At 38.4% G+C, this 15350-nt stretch overlaps 1 protein-coding gene and 1 long non-coding RNA gene across 3 annotated transcripts in view; one reads left to right on the top strand and one right to left on the bottom strand.

Annotated features, from left to right (window-relative positions):
- The window catches only part of slc9a7 (solute carrier family 9 member 7), a 22548-nt gene continuing 7198 nt past the window's right edge, over window positions 1-15350 (top strand). The window contains exons 1-14 of the mRNA XM_088425059.1: window positions 1-392; window positions 1686-1891; window positions 3186-3263; window positions 3646-3722; window positions 4453-4565; window positions 4685-4790; window positions 5796-5937; window positions 6288-6393; window positions 6833-6921; window positions 7329-7442; window positions 7512-7623; window positions 8001-8154; window positions 14182-14245; window positions 14958-15040. Of these exons, the coding sequence (XP_088281185.1) occupies window positions 125-392; window positions 1686-1891; window positions 3186-3263; window positions 3646-3722; window positions 4453-4565; window positions 4685-4790; window positions 5796-5937; window positions 6288-6393; window positions 6833-6921; window positions 7329-7442; window positions 7512-7623; window positions 8001-8154; window positions 14182-14245; window positions 14958-15040 (1712 nt within the window). The 5' untranslated portion in view covers window positions 1-124. The remainder of the gene's footprint in view (window positions 393-1685; window positions 1892-3185; window positions 3264-3645; window positions 3723-4452; window positions 4566-4684; window positions 4791-5795; window positions 5938-6287; window positions 6394-6832; window positions 6922-7328; window positions 7443-7511; window positions 7624-8000; window positions 8155-14181; window positions 14246-14957; window positions 15041-15350) is intronic.
- LOC148416588 (uncharacterized) lies at window positions 5054-8269 on the bottom strand. 2 transcript variants are annotated; one of them, XR_015866927.1, is made up of 2 exons: window positions 6793-8269; window positions 5054-5965 (listed from the first exon to the last, which is right to left on the bottom strand). It is a non-coding gene; the product is annotated as an uncharacterized LOC148416588 (long non-coding RNA). The 2 variants fall into 2 exon arrangements; XR_015866928.1 differs by having other exon boundaries at window positions 6789-8269.

A 15350-nucleotide genomic window follows, 5' to 3' on the forward strand; every position in this document is an offset into this window, starting at 1 on the left:
ACTGTTCCTTTAAGGGGCAGTGCTGACCGGCGTGTGGCAGCGAGTCAAGCGGGCTCTCAGTGCGTGCTCTCCCGCATTGATATGGCGCAGAGGGCGGCGTGAGTGTGCAACATCCAGCGCCACGATGAAGACGACGTCGACGATGATGATTACGATGGTGATGAATCTGATGATGCTGGTGATGGCGGCATCCGATCAAGGGGACGTCGCCTCCGTCCCCGCCGCGCTGGAGGATCTGGCCACGGAGAAGGAAGCCGAGGAGAGCCACCGGCAGGACAGCGTCAATTTGTTGACCTTCATCCTGCTGCTCACCCTCACCATCCTCACAATATGGCTCTTCAAGCACCGGCGCTTCCGCTTCCTGCACGAAACCGGCCTGGCCATGATTTACGGTGAGACGTGCAAAAATCCTAGTTGGGAAAATCTACTGAATGATCATGCGATGAGAAGAAACCAAGTACAAATAGTACTGCTTAACGTGCATATCTAGTACTTTACAATTTATCTTCTGATGACTTCTATATCCTTAAGTATTGAAAAAAAAGAATGTAGAATGCACTAGATTATGAGGTGTTCTTTTCTTTTGGTCATGAGATGTTCATTCTCTTCAATAATGGAATTATTATGTGATATACTTTGGATCGTAACCTGTTCCTATTAGTTTGCTAAAAAATGGATTGCTGGGTATATGATGTGTTATGCATGAACTCATGGGGTATTTGTGCATGTGGATAGTGAACAATGATGTGGCATGCAATGGATCATGGGGCGATCGTTTTCTTCAATACTGCACATATGTGTTCATATGTATTCATTTTTGTTGATGGTGGCTGTATGATGTGGTATGCATTGGATCAAGTGGTGTTTGTTTTTGTAGCTTTGGATATATGCACTGGACCATAACATAAGCCTTCTCATGGTGGTTTTTGTATGTGTGATATGATATACTTTGGATGATGAGATATGATTTTTCTTCGATGTGGGACAAGTGATGTGGTATGCATTGGATTATGAAGGTTCCTTTCCATAGATGCTGTTGTGGTGATATGCATCTAATCACGATATTTTGTTTTCTATAAATGCTGGACATTTGATGTGGTATGCATTGGATCATGGGGTGTTCCTTTTAATAAATGCTAGGCATTTGATGTGGTATGCATTGGAGTAGACCATAATTTGTCTTTGCATATCTAGTTAAATGTTTGACTGGACATGATGTTCCATTTGATTTCATGTTGATTCTTAAAGTATCCAACACGTGAAGTATCTTAGCTTCATTGAAGGTTCTTAAAATTTCAGCTACTGGTCTTGTGTCTATCAATTGACAGATGATTGGCCCAGGTCGTACTACACCACTAACCCACAACTCTTGCCTTGAAATAAGCTGACTAATTCCAAAAATGCGCAGAGGGAAGTCAGATGCGGTCCAAGTGCACAAAGCCAACACTCATTATCCACTTTAAAAACAGACAACTTCATTAGTAGTTTTGGGTGCTTTTTGGAAACAAGAAGACTTTCACTTTCCTGGTAAACTGAAACTTTATAGTTTGCACTGCGCATGTGCATGCTGTGTTTCTACACTAAGATCAAACTTTCACTTTCTGTATTACTGCATTGGTAGAAATGTGTAAAAATTTTATGTGGAGTGACTTGGATCTTAAGATGTTCCTTTCCCTAAATTTTAGGCCTGCTGGTGGGCGTCATCCTGCGTTATGGCATCCCTGCCACCAGCTACCACAACAGGAGCCCGCCCAGTTGCTCGCTGGCCAACAGGCCCGCCAGCAGCAGCCTACTTCTCAACGTCAGCGGCAAGTTCTTCGAGTACACGCTAAAAGGCGAGATCGACTCCCGGGACATTCACAATGTGGAGCAGAACGACATGTTGCGCAAGGTGATGTCGCAGCAATAACGTCAAGTAGGGTTGAGTTTGAAAAAACTGGATGAATCAATTTCGATCACTCGTTGATTGATCATCGATTCATAAAACCGTGTCGCAGCAATAACGTCATCTAGGGCTGAGTTTGAAAAAAAAAACGGGATTAATTAATTTCAATCACTGCCAGTGATTGATTATCGATTCGTTAAACCAAGTCACCGAAATGTATAGTTGTTAAACCTGTGTGACATTTAGAGGTAATACCACATTCCACCACAAGGTGGTACATATTTATAATCAAGAAAACTCCTTCAGTTAGCTTGAACAAGCTATCTACCAAAATGAAAAACAACGTGAAACTCATACAAAACATTGATTAACTCATTAATATCTGAATCCGGCGAGTTACATGCTTCTTAGGACAACAAAGTATATTAACATGAGGAGATATTTTCGAACGAATGCTTCCTCATTTTGAGCTCCGGTAAGCGAGGTCTTTTTAGCTAAGAGGCTAGGCTAGCCTGAATGCTACTGATCAAGTTTTTAAGAGGCTAGGCTAGCCTTCATGCTAGTGTGCTGTATTGATTTTTTTTTTAAATTATTTTGTCATGTAATCATAATGCAAAACCTAGACGAAGGTAAGAGCCATTAGTTTTGGTTTTTGAGTTTTGCTACGGGTGCTACGTTTTTATTTTATATTTTTTTGTGAGTTAAGTGTGCTTCTGTTCATTTATTTACATGACTTGTCCTGCAATTGATTTAACTTTTTTTTTCATTTGCGTTATGCTCAATAACAAAAAGAAGAAGAGAAGAGAATCCTTTATTTGTCCCACAGTGGGGAAATAGCATTGGCAACAGCATTAGGGATAAAACAAGTGACACGCCATATAAGAAAGATTACGCACAGACGATATATATGTGCCTAAAAAGTAAATAAATAAATACAATATAATAAGAAGGATGCACTCTACTGTATATACAAAATAGTTACAAACATGATTAATATACTTACATTTGGTTACATTTTGAATGTAAATATTCACATTTTTACTAATGTACCAAGTTAAAACAAGAAGTTACTAATATTTGCAGCTTTGGTTCGGCTGATAATGTTTTCACGTGAAAATAAAACCGTTAAGCATGACAACATTAACTGAATCAAAGATCAAAGTTATTTGAATCGAAATAGACCTTTGTGAATTGAATCAAACTGGTTTGGGAAATAATCAATAGCTAGGCCTAACAAAAACCAGCAAAACAAAATGCTCTCCTCCACTGAACCCTGGTATTCTATTTCCTTTTTTGTAAGGTTACCTTTGACCCGGAAGTCTTCTTCAACATTTTGCTGCCTCCCATCATTTTCCACGCTGGCTACAGCCTGAAGAAGGTATTCTTCATTACATCCTGTTGAATAGTTTTTAATATTGTGCTTTAACCTACTGTAATGACCTAATTCAATAGAATAGATTTTTCATTCTGACTCAGAAATTTGAGCACTTGTAATTGGAGATATCGCGCAATCACATGCCCTTTAAAACCCTTATGTAAGTGTTTGGCAGGGTTAAAGGTCACATAAAGACACGCTGGTGTTTGATCTAAATCTTGTCAGTTTGGTCCATCATGTGTGCATACCCCGTCTAAACACACACTCACAAAGTTTTTGCTGACGTTCTAATTGCACATCCGGCACACATATCCTGCACGTAAATAGCAGAAATGTTACTCCCTGACTAAGCACTTTTCTTACTCTTCTTTTCAACCACCACCAGAAACATTTCTTCCGGAACCTGGGCTCCATTCTCACCTACGCATTCCTGGGCACGGCTATATCGTGTTTCGTGATTGGGTGAGAATCCACGATTGGATTTGTTTAAGGATAGAATTTGAGCAAAAGTGTACCAAAAAAAAAAAAAGAAAAAGAACAAGGGATAGTTTTTACTCTTTTCTTAATTTATTTTGTTGGATTTGCTGGTTTTACACACCACACAAGCACATTTTTATTGAACTTTCATTAATACTGTAACTGACTTCATATTTTCCTAACATAAATATGTATACTATCCATGAATTTTCATATTGTTTTCTTGATTATTCTAAAATAATTTAATTAAATCCCATAGACATTCAATCCCAGGTTCTTTTTTTTTTTTTTGAGGTTATGGGTTTAAAGATGCTCTAAAAATGGCTTGGACTAAATCGATTAAGGACTTGATTAATTTAGGTAAATAAGAAATAAAGTTTATAGTATTTAGTTACCTAAAGTAATTCATCACTTTAGTTACCTAAATCATAATTATTAAAATTTATTAAATCTATAGTAATTGAAACTTCATTAATTCACTTGTTAAAATACCTAATTCACTTACTACAAGCCATTTTTAGACGCTTCTTTAGCAGAACATTTGAAACATTTAAAAAAGATCATAAATATGTATATTTGCAATTGAATGCACTAATGAGGTAATTATTTAAATCGAGTTAGCCTTTTATTTGTTGCAGTACCACACCGAAGTCTCGAACGAATTCATTTCAGACTAATTTACCGATGAATCTAATAGTACATCTTGTCATGGCAGGAATCTGATGTACGGTGTTGTCAAACTGATGCAAGTGGTCGGCCAGCTGAGCGACAAATTCTACTATACTGACTGTCTATTCTTTGGGGCCATCATCTCTGCTACTGACCCAGGTGTGTGACCACAATTTTTCAGTTTGAGATGATGACAGAAAAATCTAATCTAGAATAAAACACACGTTTTACTCAACCATGTTTAATTAAATAAAGTTTTTTTCCCCCGATGTTTTTAGTGACTGTATTGGCCATCTTCAACGAGCTGCACGCGGACGGCGACCTTTATGCTCTACTGTTCGGCGAGAGCGTCATGAACGACGCCGTGGCCATCGTGCTCTCCTCGTAAGATTTTATTTGTTAAACTTCTCACACCAAGTAGCAACTCAAAGAAAAAATAATTCCAAAACTGAGATCTTTACCTTCAACACTTACTTAATGTCCAAAATAGACTTATAAATTCCCCTGAATCCCCACAAACACTCAGACAATAAAAAAGTATATTTATGTTAACAAAATATGTTAACAAAATATGCACAAATGTGAAAAATAAAGCTATGTGTGTGTATATATATATATATATAAAGTAAATACAAATACCAAAGATATTCTGTAAATATAAAGAACTTCAGAATTTATTAGAGATAATCCTAAAACAATAAATTAAAGAAAGCATTATATATTAAATTTGATAGAAAATAAATACATAAAGCAATACAAATTAGATAAGTATACCGAAGTTACTTTACAGAATAATACTATGAAACCTACATGAACACGAAATATAAAACATTAAAAACACAATATGTTAATGTCAAAAAATACCAGAACTTTGAGGATCATTTAAGAGCACAAAAACCTTTTCAGGAGTCCCTATTAAACTTTAAAACCACAACAAATGAGATGAACATAAAACAAACAAAAAAAAACAACATAAAAATAGAAAATAACCTATCCTGAGATCATAGAAACACTACTAAAATTGAAGTAATTTTTTTAAAGAATAGTTATAAATCCATAGAATGGTTCTGAAAAAATCTAAAACGGTAAAAAATAATCCATTATATGTAAATTACAGCTATTCCAAAATGAAAATAAAAGACAACATATAAAAACATCATTTTTAAGTAGACAATCTGAATTTTAAGAGGCATGCAGTACTCTGCCTCCCTCTACTGGCAAATGTGTGTAACAACTGTGAAACCGTGCAACACAACCGCAGGTTAGGTACTGTATGTAATTATATACAAATGTATGATAAAAGTATCTAGTAAAGATAAACTAAACAAGTTAGCATATCTTTGTCTTTTTTTGCTCTTTTCTTCTTTTTTTCCCCTAACTGAACGACAGCTCCATCGTGGCCTACCAGCCCCGAGGCGCCAACACACACATGTTCGATGCCTCGGCCTTCTTCAAGTCTGTGGGGGTTTTCTTGGGAATTTTCAGCGGTTCCTTCATGATGGGAGCCGCCACAGGGGTGGTCACCGCACTCATATCCTTTTTCCTTCGAAAGTTCAAGTCTTTAACAACAAACAAGTTATAAAAATGTCTACATATTCCCATTCAAATGGTAAAAAAATGAGACCAGAATTTAGAATTGTTTATTTTTTTCCCACTGTTAATGTGCTTATAAACTGTACAACATTTTTTTAGAGGAGAGGAAAAAAATTAGTGAAATAACGTGATTGCAAAGGTGTGAACAAACCCTTTGATAAAAAACTGCTTTAATGCTTCTCTGACTAACCCAAAATAATGTTGAGTTGTTCTAGTAGGCTTTTCCTGGTCATTAGCGATTGCTCAATGTTGGCGGAAACACTCCATAACTGTAATCCTGGTTCATACGTGACCAAGTTCACCAAGCTGCACTGTTTCCCCCTGCTGGAAACGGCCCTCTTCTTCCTCATGTCCTGGAGCACATTCCTGCTGGCCGAAGCTTGCGGATTCACAGGTGTAGAAACGTTTTTTTTTACTTTTATTTTTCACCTTTTTTGTTGAAGTTTCTTAAAATGGCTGGTACTAAACGAATAAAATACTAAAGTAAGTAATCAATTACGTAAGAAAATGCACGTAAGTACTAAAGTATTTGATTAATTTTTAATGCGGTCATAAATCTATAATAGACAAACCTCATAAGGCCTTACCTTATATGGAAAGTTCTGACGATGTCTCAGCGTTGCGATTATTTTATCATTTTACTTGTATTATTTTTTAATAAAACAAAAAAGATGATTTTGACTAACAACAAGGTCATAAATCCGGCTGCCGCAAACCCAATGGAGTGGTATCTCAAATCAAAGGTCTCTATGAAAGCTACATAGATATGCAATTATTTTGTCAACATACTCACTCATGATGGCATCATCACCAAATAATCCATGTTTCTGCAGGTGTGGTGTCTGTGCTTTTTTGCGGCATCACACAGGCTCACTACACCTACAACAACCTCTCTGTGGAGTCCACCAAGCGTACAAAGCAGGTGAGCATTTTTTTGGGGGGGGGAGTGGACGAACCATATCCACACACACCGCACACACACATCAGTGGACAGTATCCCCATGCCAGATGGCCCAACGATCTGCCTGCTGTGACCTTAATCGCCACCAACCGTCTGATAGGACATCCCTCCTGACACCGCGGCTGTTCAGCCTATTAAGTCATAGTACACGGATTACATACATGACATGGTAATATTTTTCATCAGAGAGTTACAATGGAAATGTAACACAAGTGGTATCCGAGAGGTCACAACATTAGGTACACATGTGCAATCTGATGAAGACCTCCACCAAGGCATGCGTCATATTCACGATCTCTGCATTAGACCTCAGATTGTCTGGGTGTACCTATTAAATTGGCGAATTCGTGATTCGCATTTTTCCGCAGCTCTTCGAGGTGCTTCACTTCCTGGCTGAGAACTTCATTTTCTCCTACATGGGCTTGGCTCTCTTCACCTTCCAGAACCATATCTTCAGCCCTATCTTCATCACGGGTGCTTTTGTATCCTCAAAAACCGCCGGCTTTTTTTGTTTGTTTTGCATGCAAATGTCTTAACCAATCACCTGTCAGATTGCCATTTTCGTGGGACGAGCCTTCAACATCTACCCGCTCTCCTTTCTGCTCAACCTGGGCCGCAGACACAAGATCAAAGGAAACTTCCAGCACATGATGATGTTTGCCGGTATGTCTTTCCCTCTTCTTCTCTACTACATCAAGTCACGTGTCAAATTAAAGGTCTTGATCGGGGCTGTTCAGAAACGACATTATTTCATCACAAAGTCCCCATGTTATGGTTCCATGCCGATTTTGACTCTGAACAGGGTCCTAAATCTTTTTTTGCAACAAACTATTTTGTGTCATAGCTCAAATCAAAGTTCTAAAAGAGGGTTTCTCAGATTGCTAAGCGATGTGTTCCATTGTCATCGTACCTTAACACGATTGGCAAAAAAACAAGTTTCACTATGTCAATTGATTTTCAGGACCAGCCAGATACACGGTCAGGAGAATATTACTCATGGACTTTGATATATTTTTTAATGGTGTGCCCCCAATTTGCAGGACTGCGCGGGGCGATGGCGTTTGCCTTGGCCATTCGCGACACGGCCACCTATGCCCGGCAAATGATCTTCACCACCACACTGCTCATCGTCTTTTTCACTGTATGGGTCTTTGGAGGCGGGACCACGCCCATGTTGTCTTGGCTGCACATCAGGTGAGTGTCACTATATGCGTATTCTTTTACAATGTTTTCATTCGGGTTTGTTAATGAATTATATACTATGTGACTCGCTGTAATATGAAGTGTCATACTTTTGCTTTCTCTTGACAATTTTTTTATCTTAATGTTCTTTTTCATCAAGTCATAGAAAATCAAAAATAGGTGAACATTTGAAATATCCCAATTTCTGCTGTTTTTGTATAAAATAACCATTTATATTTGATTTGACCAATGAGGAGAGACTTGTTCTTGCAAACATTTCTCTGATTGGCTATCCAGGAGATGGGGCCAGAGTGCTCAATTTCCATCTGTATGCGTCTGTTGCTTCCCTCGGAATTCCTGCATATTTAATTCCTGCATCTCGTTCTGCTCCACCCTCAAACTGTTAAACCCATGTTTCTTAAACTTTCCTGCAAGTTACCATGTTAAAAAAATAAATAAATACATGTGCTCCAAGCACCACTAAAATGACCAACATTAAATTGTATAAGCGTAGTAGCCCTACGTGTTTATACAAAATAAAATGTATTTTTTTTAATTTAAAAAGTACATTCCTTATTACATAAGACACTATATCACTATGCACAATTTAAACATAAACACTCAGTGTGGATATAGAAAATAAAAATACTTAAAAATGCTCCAATTTAACTCATTGTTAAATTGTTACAGTTTTTACTTATATAGATGCCAATCAACAAGTTAACTTACTGCCCACCCAGTAAAAAATTATCTTTCAAGTCCACAGCTGTCAATGGTAATGAATCAGTGAAAAAATATTGCACAAAAAAGTTAAATACAACTGACCTGTACATGGGTAGTGATTCTTTAATGTGCTGCTAGAGGGAGCCTGCATACACATTTTGTGACGTTAGATGACTAATGGCTGCTTCTATCCTCTTATTAGTATTGCTTCACACACACACACACACACACACACACACACACACACACACACACGAGGGAGGGTTCCTAAAGCGGATTAGGTGCATGTGTGTGTGTGTGTTTGCAAAAACGAGGCTGTGTTTAATATGAGTAATGCGGTCTGGGTGCGAGGAGAAACCATTGTGTTGCCGTGTAGCTCTGCCAAAATCTCCCCCTCTTGAACCGTCGCCACGGCAACGGGGACATGCTGCTCTAATAAGCGCTCCTCCACCGCCCGGCGTTGTTGATTTTGTGATGATTGATGTTCATGGCTTCCACCAAGGAAAGCGGCCATGTATTGCTTTCCATGCCTTGTTATAGAAATTGTTGCCGTCACGATTAGGCATGGCGAGAGAAGGCGTGGACCGCGACTGGAAAGTGGGACGGAGGCGGGCACGCCGTGATTGGGGACTCGGGAAGCGAGTGCCAACCAGAGGCAGAAACGAGGGTCGGATAAGAGACTCTGAGGTCGAGTCGTGACTATCTGGGGACTCAGAGGTCAAACGGCGACTTACAGGGGACTCGGAGGTTGGACGCCAACTTACAGGGGACTCGGAGGTTGGACGCCAACTTACGGGGGACTCCGGGGTCAGGTGCCGACCTGCAGGGGACTCGAGGGTGGGTGGCATATGGCCAAAAGGGTGACAGAGAAAAAGTCACGATTTACTGGGGTACATAATTGGAGTAAAAAACGGAAAGGTGGGATAAAAATACGGTCAAAGTTTGCCATCAAATGAATTCAATTTGCAAGCATTAAGGAATGATCACATGGTGCCCTTTTGAACCTTTTTTGACAATCTAGTCATTTTCTGATTCCTAGTGTTTTTTTCATGCTTTTTGTTACATGTTTCTCGATTAATGGCTCCAAGTGGGTCGAAATTGATCCTGAGGGATGAAATTATTTTTTACATTTGTTCAGCTCTTCTCCAAGTTTGGTAAATATGCTCCAATGTCTTGCTCACAGTCATTCTGCTGACGACACTCAAAGCACTTTTAGTGATACTCACCCAAGTTCTTCCGCAGATCTGGTGGTCAAACATGGGGGCGACGTAGGCTCTGGAGGTGGGGGTACATCAGGTGGCGTATCAACTCAATTAAGTACCGAAAGTGGTGATGGGAAATAACAAGATGGCGGCCTCGCAGTGGGGATTGCTTTTCATTTGGTTGGATAAAGGTCGTGCTACGGTGTCTTCTGCTTGTGTGTTCTTGTTCTTGTTTTTTGTGTGTGTGGTGGTCAGGTGGTCTTCGGGCTCACTGGATTGCAGTAGTGGGATGTTCATTTTGTAGTGGGGACTTACTGGACTTAATCCACCTCTTAATACCAGCACTATTGCGTGGCCAGGATAAAAATCATCAATACTATATGAACACGCAATGTAAGAGCACGCAGCTCTGCTGAGTATATCATCCGGTGCAGTTCGGATGCAGTATTTCACTAATAACATTTATTTTACTGATACCAAGTATCGATACCAAGCCCATGCCTGGCTTTATTTCAAGGTATCGGTACTCACCACGGCAGCCGGTACTATTACTGTTGGAGCCATATTCAAATTATAAATTACAAATTAGAAGAATAGAAAATTTGTGTTAATTTTAAGGAAACATGTTATATTGGATGTTATAATGAATAAAATTGTTCTTACTGGTATTTTTTTCTATTAAAATCATATCTGTTTTTCGTTAAGTTTTTAAATCTTGAAAGTTATTGCGATTTTTTGTTTTCTATATTTACACAGTAAACGCTTTGTATATTTTTATCTTGTTACTTTTTTTAAAAATAATAATAATTTTAATGTAATATTTTATAAATAAATTATCTGATATTTATTTGTATGCATTTTAAGTGATTAGTTTGGATACAATTAGTATTATTTTATCATTACAAAAAAATACTGGATCAAATATATTTTAAAATATGATATGTAATTATTTGAATCAATAATTAATTGCTTAGTAACTTTAGTCATTAAAATGATTATTTTAATTCGGTAGCTGCTGAGTTACTAGTTTTTAATCAAATTATTTGTTTAGAGTTACTGTTACGGATAGGGCAGCTTTTGTTATTAATACTAGTAGTAGATGATGATTGATGATAGTTTGCCAAAACCCAAATATTAGGCACAGTTTGCTGTATAACAGCAGCCCACTCTTCAGCACAAGAATAAATTCAGTTCCAGTAATAACCTCTCAAAATGAGCGATTACCATTGGCCCCTCTGCTGGATCTAAGTCAATTGTGTTGCTCGGGGGAGGCAAAGTCATTTTTAGGGCGGCCCACATCTTAGTTATGTGTGTAGATGATGTGAAAGAGGAAGGCGTCGTTTCGACACCGCTTCCGCCATTTTGGGCCGCAGACAAAATAGGACGTGATGAGGAATCGTGGATGGGGGGGCCGCTGGTGTTTTCAGGATTAGCGGACCAACGGAAGTCGATGAAGCACCCTCTTATATAAGTGTGTGCGTTTGCGCGTGTGTCTTTGTGTATGTACACGCGTCTTATCTCCCTCTCAGGGGCCCCTGCAGTTGTCTTCAACACATGACCGCCCTGTTTATTTTTTTTGAACCTTTTATGACCATTCACTAGATCCTGTGTTTGTGTGACCCCCCGTGATTAGGAAAAGACAACCCCCGAAGCTAGTTTCATTCAGCTACCTGGAATTTGGACGGCATTTCTATCACGAGTAGACCGAGAAAGAAATCTCAGGAAGTCATGAGTGAAAATAAACACAGTTTGTCTTTTACATTCGAAGGGGCTTAAAGCAGTGGAATAGCTCAGTGCTACAAGGTCGGATCGAAACGGAAGGCCCACCAAGACTGAAAAAAATGCAACTCACAAAGCCTGTTTCACTTAAAATTTGGTAGGCGTGTCTATCATGAGTAGACCCACAAAATATTCTCAGCACGTCTTGCCTGATAATAAACACAAACAAAGTCTGCAATTTACATTCAAAGCGGCAAAAAAAACGAATAGCTCAGTGCTACAAAGTGCTACCTTGACCAAAGTCCAAGATTGAAAAAAAAAATTCCGCCCCAGAAGCCAGGTTCATTTAGCAACATGAAATTTGATAGGCCTATCTATCACGAGTAAACCCACAAAAAAAAGTCCCAAGGAGTAACGCATGAAAATAAACACAAAGTCTTCCATTTTGAGTTGAAGCTGCTAAAACTAATACTGCAACATTAGGTCCTATCTTGACATTAGGCCCCCTTCAAGATTGAAAACAATTCGGCCCCTCAAGCCAGTTTCAAGTAGCAACAAGACATTTGTCTGTTAAATATATCATGAGTAGACTAAAAAAAGTCTCAAGAATCAATGCTTGAAAGGGCACGGGACATTTGCCATGTTGAATCTCGACCGAACATCCACAAATCAGTCCCCAAAACCATTTTCAGGTAGTAACGTCGGCACTTTATTTTCCGCGCTATAATGCGCATCTAAAAGCCTTCATTTTTCCCCATTCTTCTGACAGTACCTTCCACAAATAAACTTTATTCATAATTTCTGATTGAAAGGTTTGACGGACTTATGTTTGTTTTATTGACATTCCCCTTAGCGCATCTCCATCTAGCGGATGCATAACGCAACCCCAGCCACGACTGTGGCTTCTAATCTATGTACTTTATAGTGCGGTTCACCTTATATATGAGAAGAGTTTTAAAATAGACCGTTCATTGAAAGTGCGCCTTATAATCTGGTGTGCTTTACAGGGCAGAAAATACGGTAGTCATGTCAATCATTACAAGTAACGCTACACAGTACAAAAAACGGATTTCGCAGCTATTTTGGAGTCATTTGTCTACAACAGCTATTTCCAAAATGGCTGACTTTCTTTTCAATCATAAGCATGGATCCTTGAGACGTTTGTGTGTCTTTTTTTTGAAAGACAGCCACTAATTTTCATGTAATTCAGTAAAACAGATTATGGTAGATTGCGAATGATTGTTCTTCATTGGAGAATTTATGGATGTCTTTTTTTTTTTTTTTTTTTTGAGTGGCCGCCGTGGAAAACTTGAACAAAAAGCTCCTTCAAACCAAAGAGATATTTATTGTGTGGTTGCCAGGGAAACCTCGAAAAGCTACTGCATGTATTTCCTACTGTTCATTGTTTGAAGAAGTTCATAGAAGGCCACACTTGTCTGCTTCGGCTCGCTTCTAAAGAGGAGCTTATAACCGACTGCTCCCCAGCTTATGTGAATTAAAAGTGCCCCTCTTGAAAATCCCGCTTGTGACAATTTTAATCCCCCCCACGCTGTAAGAGACACCAGAGGAGAGATTACATTTTTATACCCGTGAGTCTGACATATGGATACATTTTTTTTCCACGCACTACTTATTGCTGTTATAGTAATCACATTTTTTGTTTTTTTTCAAACGGTAAAAACATATACTCAAACAGGAAGTCAAGTTAAACATACTTAAACAGGAAGTCAGGTCAAAAATGTAAAATTTTGACACTATTATGAACTATGCGTTTATGAATCAAGCAGCAAAATCCACCCACTTTTTTTTTCCAGTGGGCGGCCATTTTGTCATTTGCCCTTGACTGAAAATGACATCACTTTTGCGCCAGGCTCAGTTACCTGAGCAATTGTGATGTCATCTATAAAATGTCAAAAATATCCTGAAAACTGGGCAAGGTATATTAATACGACCGTCATTTGCTCAAATCGTCAAAAGGTTAAATTCTTGATCAAAAGTTGCACTGTAAAATTGTGGCTTTTATATTTATTGAAGGGGGAGGGGGGCGGGCAGAACAGATTGGCGTATCCACTGCCAGCAAATTTAAAATGGACTTTTTGACTGAGTGTATGCAGCGGTCTATTAAAAGTTGATCATTGACGAATATAGTCGTCAATGGCATTGAATAAATTAAAGGGGATTTTTTTTCTTTTTTGAATAAATTAACTTCGAACTCCCTTCCAGTATCGCGTACTCAGCAATATCTTGTTTCGGTTTTGTCAGTCAGAACTAGGTCTGTGTTGATGCAACAGGAAGTTGTGGCTTGTGTGTTTTTTGTTTCTTTAATGACATCACAACGAGTGTGAACATACAGCCAAATTGAGGCGTTATGAGACCATTTCTTTCCACGATACAGGGTGGGAGTGGATCCAGATCAAGACCCGGACGTTTGTGCAGACACCTTTCAAGTCTTACAAGGGGTGAGTGTGATATTGCTATTAACATAAACATTTGAATATATATATGAATATGTATAATATTCATGTCCATTTTGTCTCAGCAAGACAGCACTTTTTTTTTTTTTGGCGGATTATGATTGGAAAGTCAACAATGTCCTCCGCTGAGCACTTTAGGACCTAGTTGGGTGCCTACCATGAGTCAAAATATACAAACAAAAAAAAAACAAATGTTCTTTACACTAAACAGAAATGAATTGGCTGGATCTCAGGTATGTTTTTTTTCATTTTATTTCAACTTGTTTTTCATTTTGAGTAGGTTATTTTAAAGGGAAAAAATTATGTATCAGGAGGATTTAATATTTATCAATTTAGATACATATAAATAAAAAGTAATAGAATCACTTTAAATCTACATGAGTAAATACTTGGATTAGTACAGTAGTTTTTTGTACATCAGTATTTTATGACTCATGTTTGTCCCTAACATACTTGAATGCTTTTATTTCTGCTTCTGCAACTGAAGAGAAGAAGAAGACTCAAAAATAGTTCGGCCTGTTAAAGAACTGGAGGGCAGGTCCTTAAATAGACAAGACACCACCTTTCATTTTTTTTTCTTTGTGGGTGAGATGGTAATTTGAACACCGGTCATCAAAACTCGTTTTGTATGTTTGTGTAGAGATTTTGATTAACCTGCTAAGCAATGTGTTTTTTTTTTTTTTTATGAATGGTGCAGGATGTCCCCCAGGCTGAAGGACCGAGCAAAACCAAACAGGAGAGCGCCTGGCTCTTCAGGATGTGGTACACCTTTGATCACAAGTATCCTTTTTAATGGGAAGGAGCGGTAATAGGGAGTCAAGTTAAACACTTTCTTCACAATTATACGTTTGATGTTCCACTACAAGCCAAAAAACAACATTCTGAATATTAGTGTTGTGTTCACAGAGCATCTTAGGGGGCGGACATTTTGTCTTGCTGTTTCCCGAAAATGACATTTCAGCTGCTCTGGGAATCCGGCTTACCTGTTTTCTGAGTTTGGCCATGTGATGTTGGCAGTGTGAGCTTTAAACCAAAAATAGACAAAGTTAGCAAGAGCAGAAACTTCATAAACGACTCTAAAAACTTTTTT

Source organism: Hippichthys cyanospilos, chromosome 10 (assembly GCF_059441005.1).
Source record: "Hippichthys cyanospilos isolate Australia breed blue-spotted pipefish chromosome 10, RoL_Hcya_1.0, whole genome shotgun sequence".
Taxonomy (NCBI): Eukaryota; Metazoa; Chordata; class Actinopteri; order Syngnathiformes; family Syngnathidae; genus Hippichthys; species Hippichthys cyanospilos.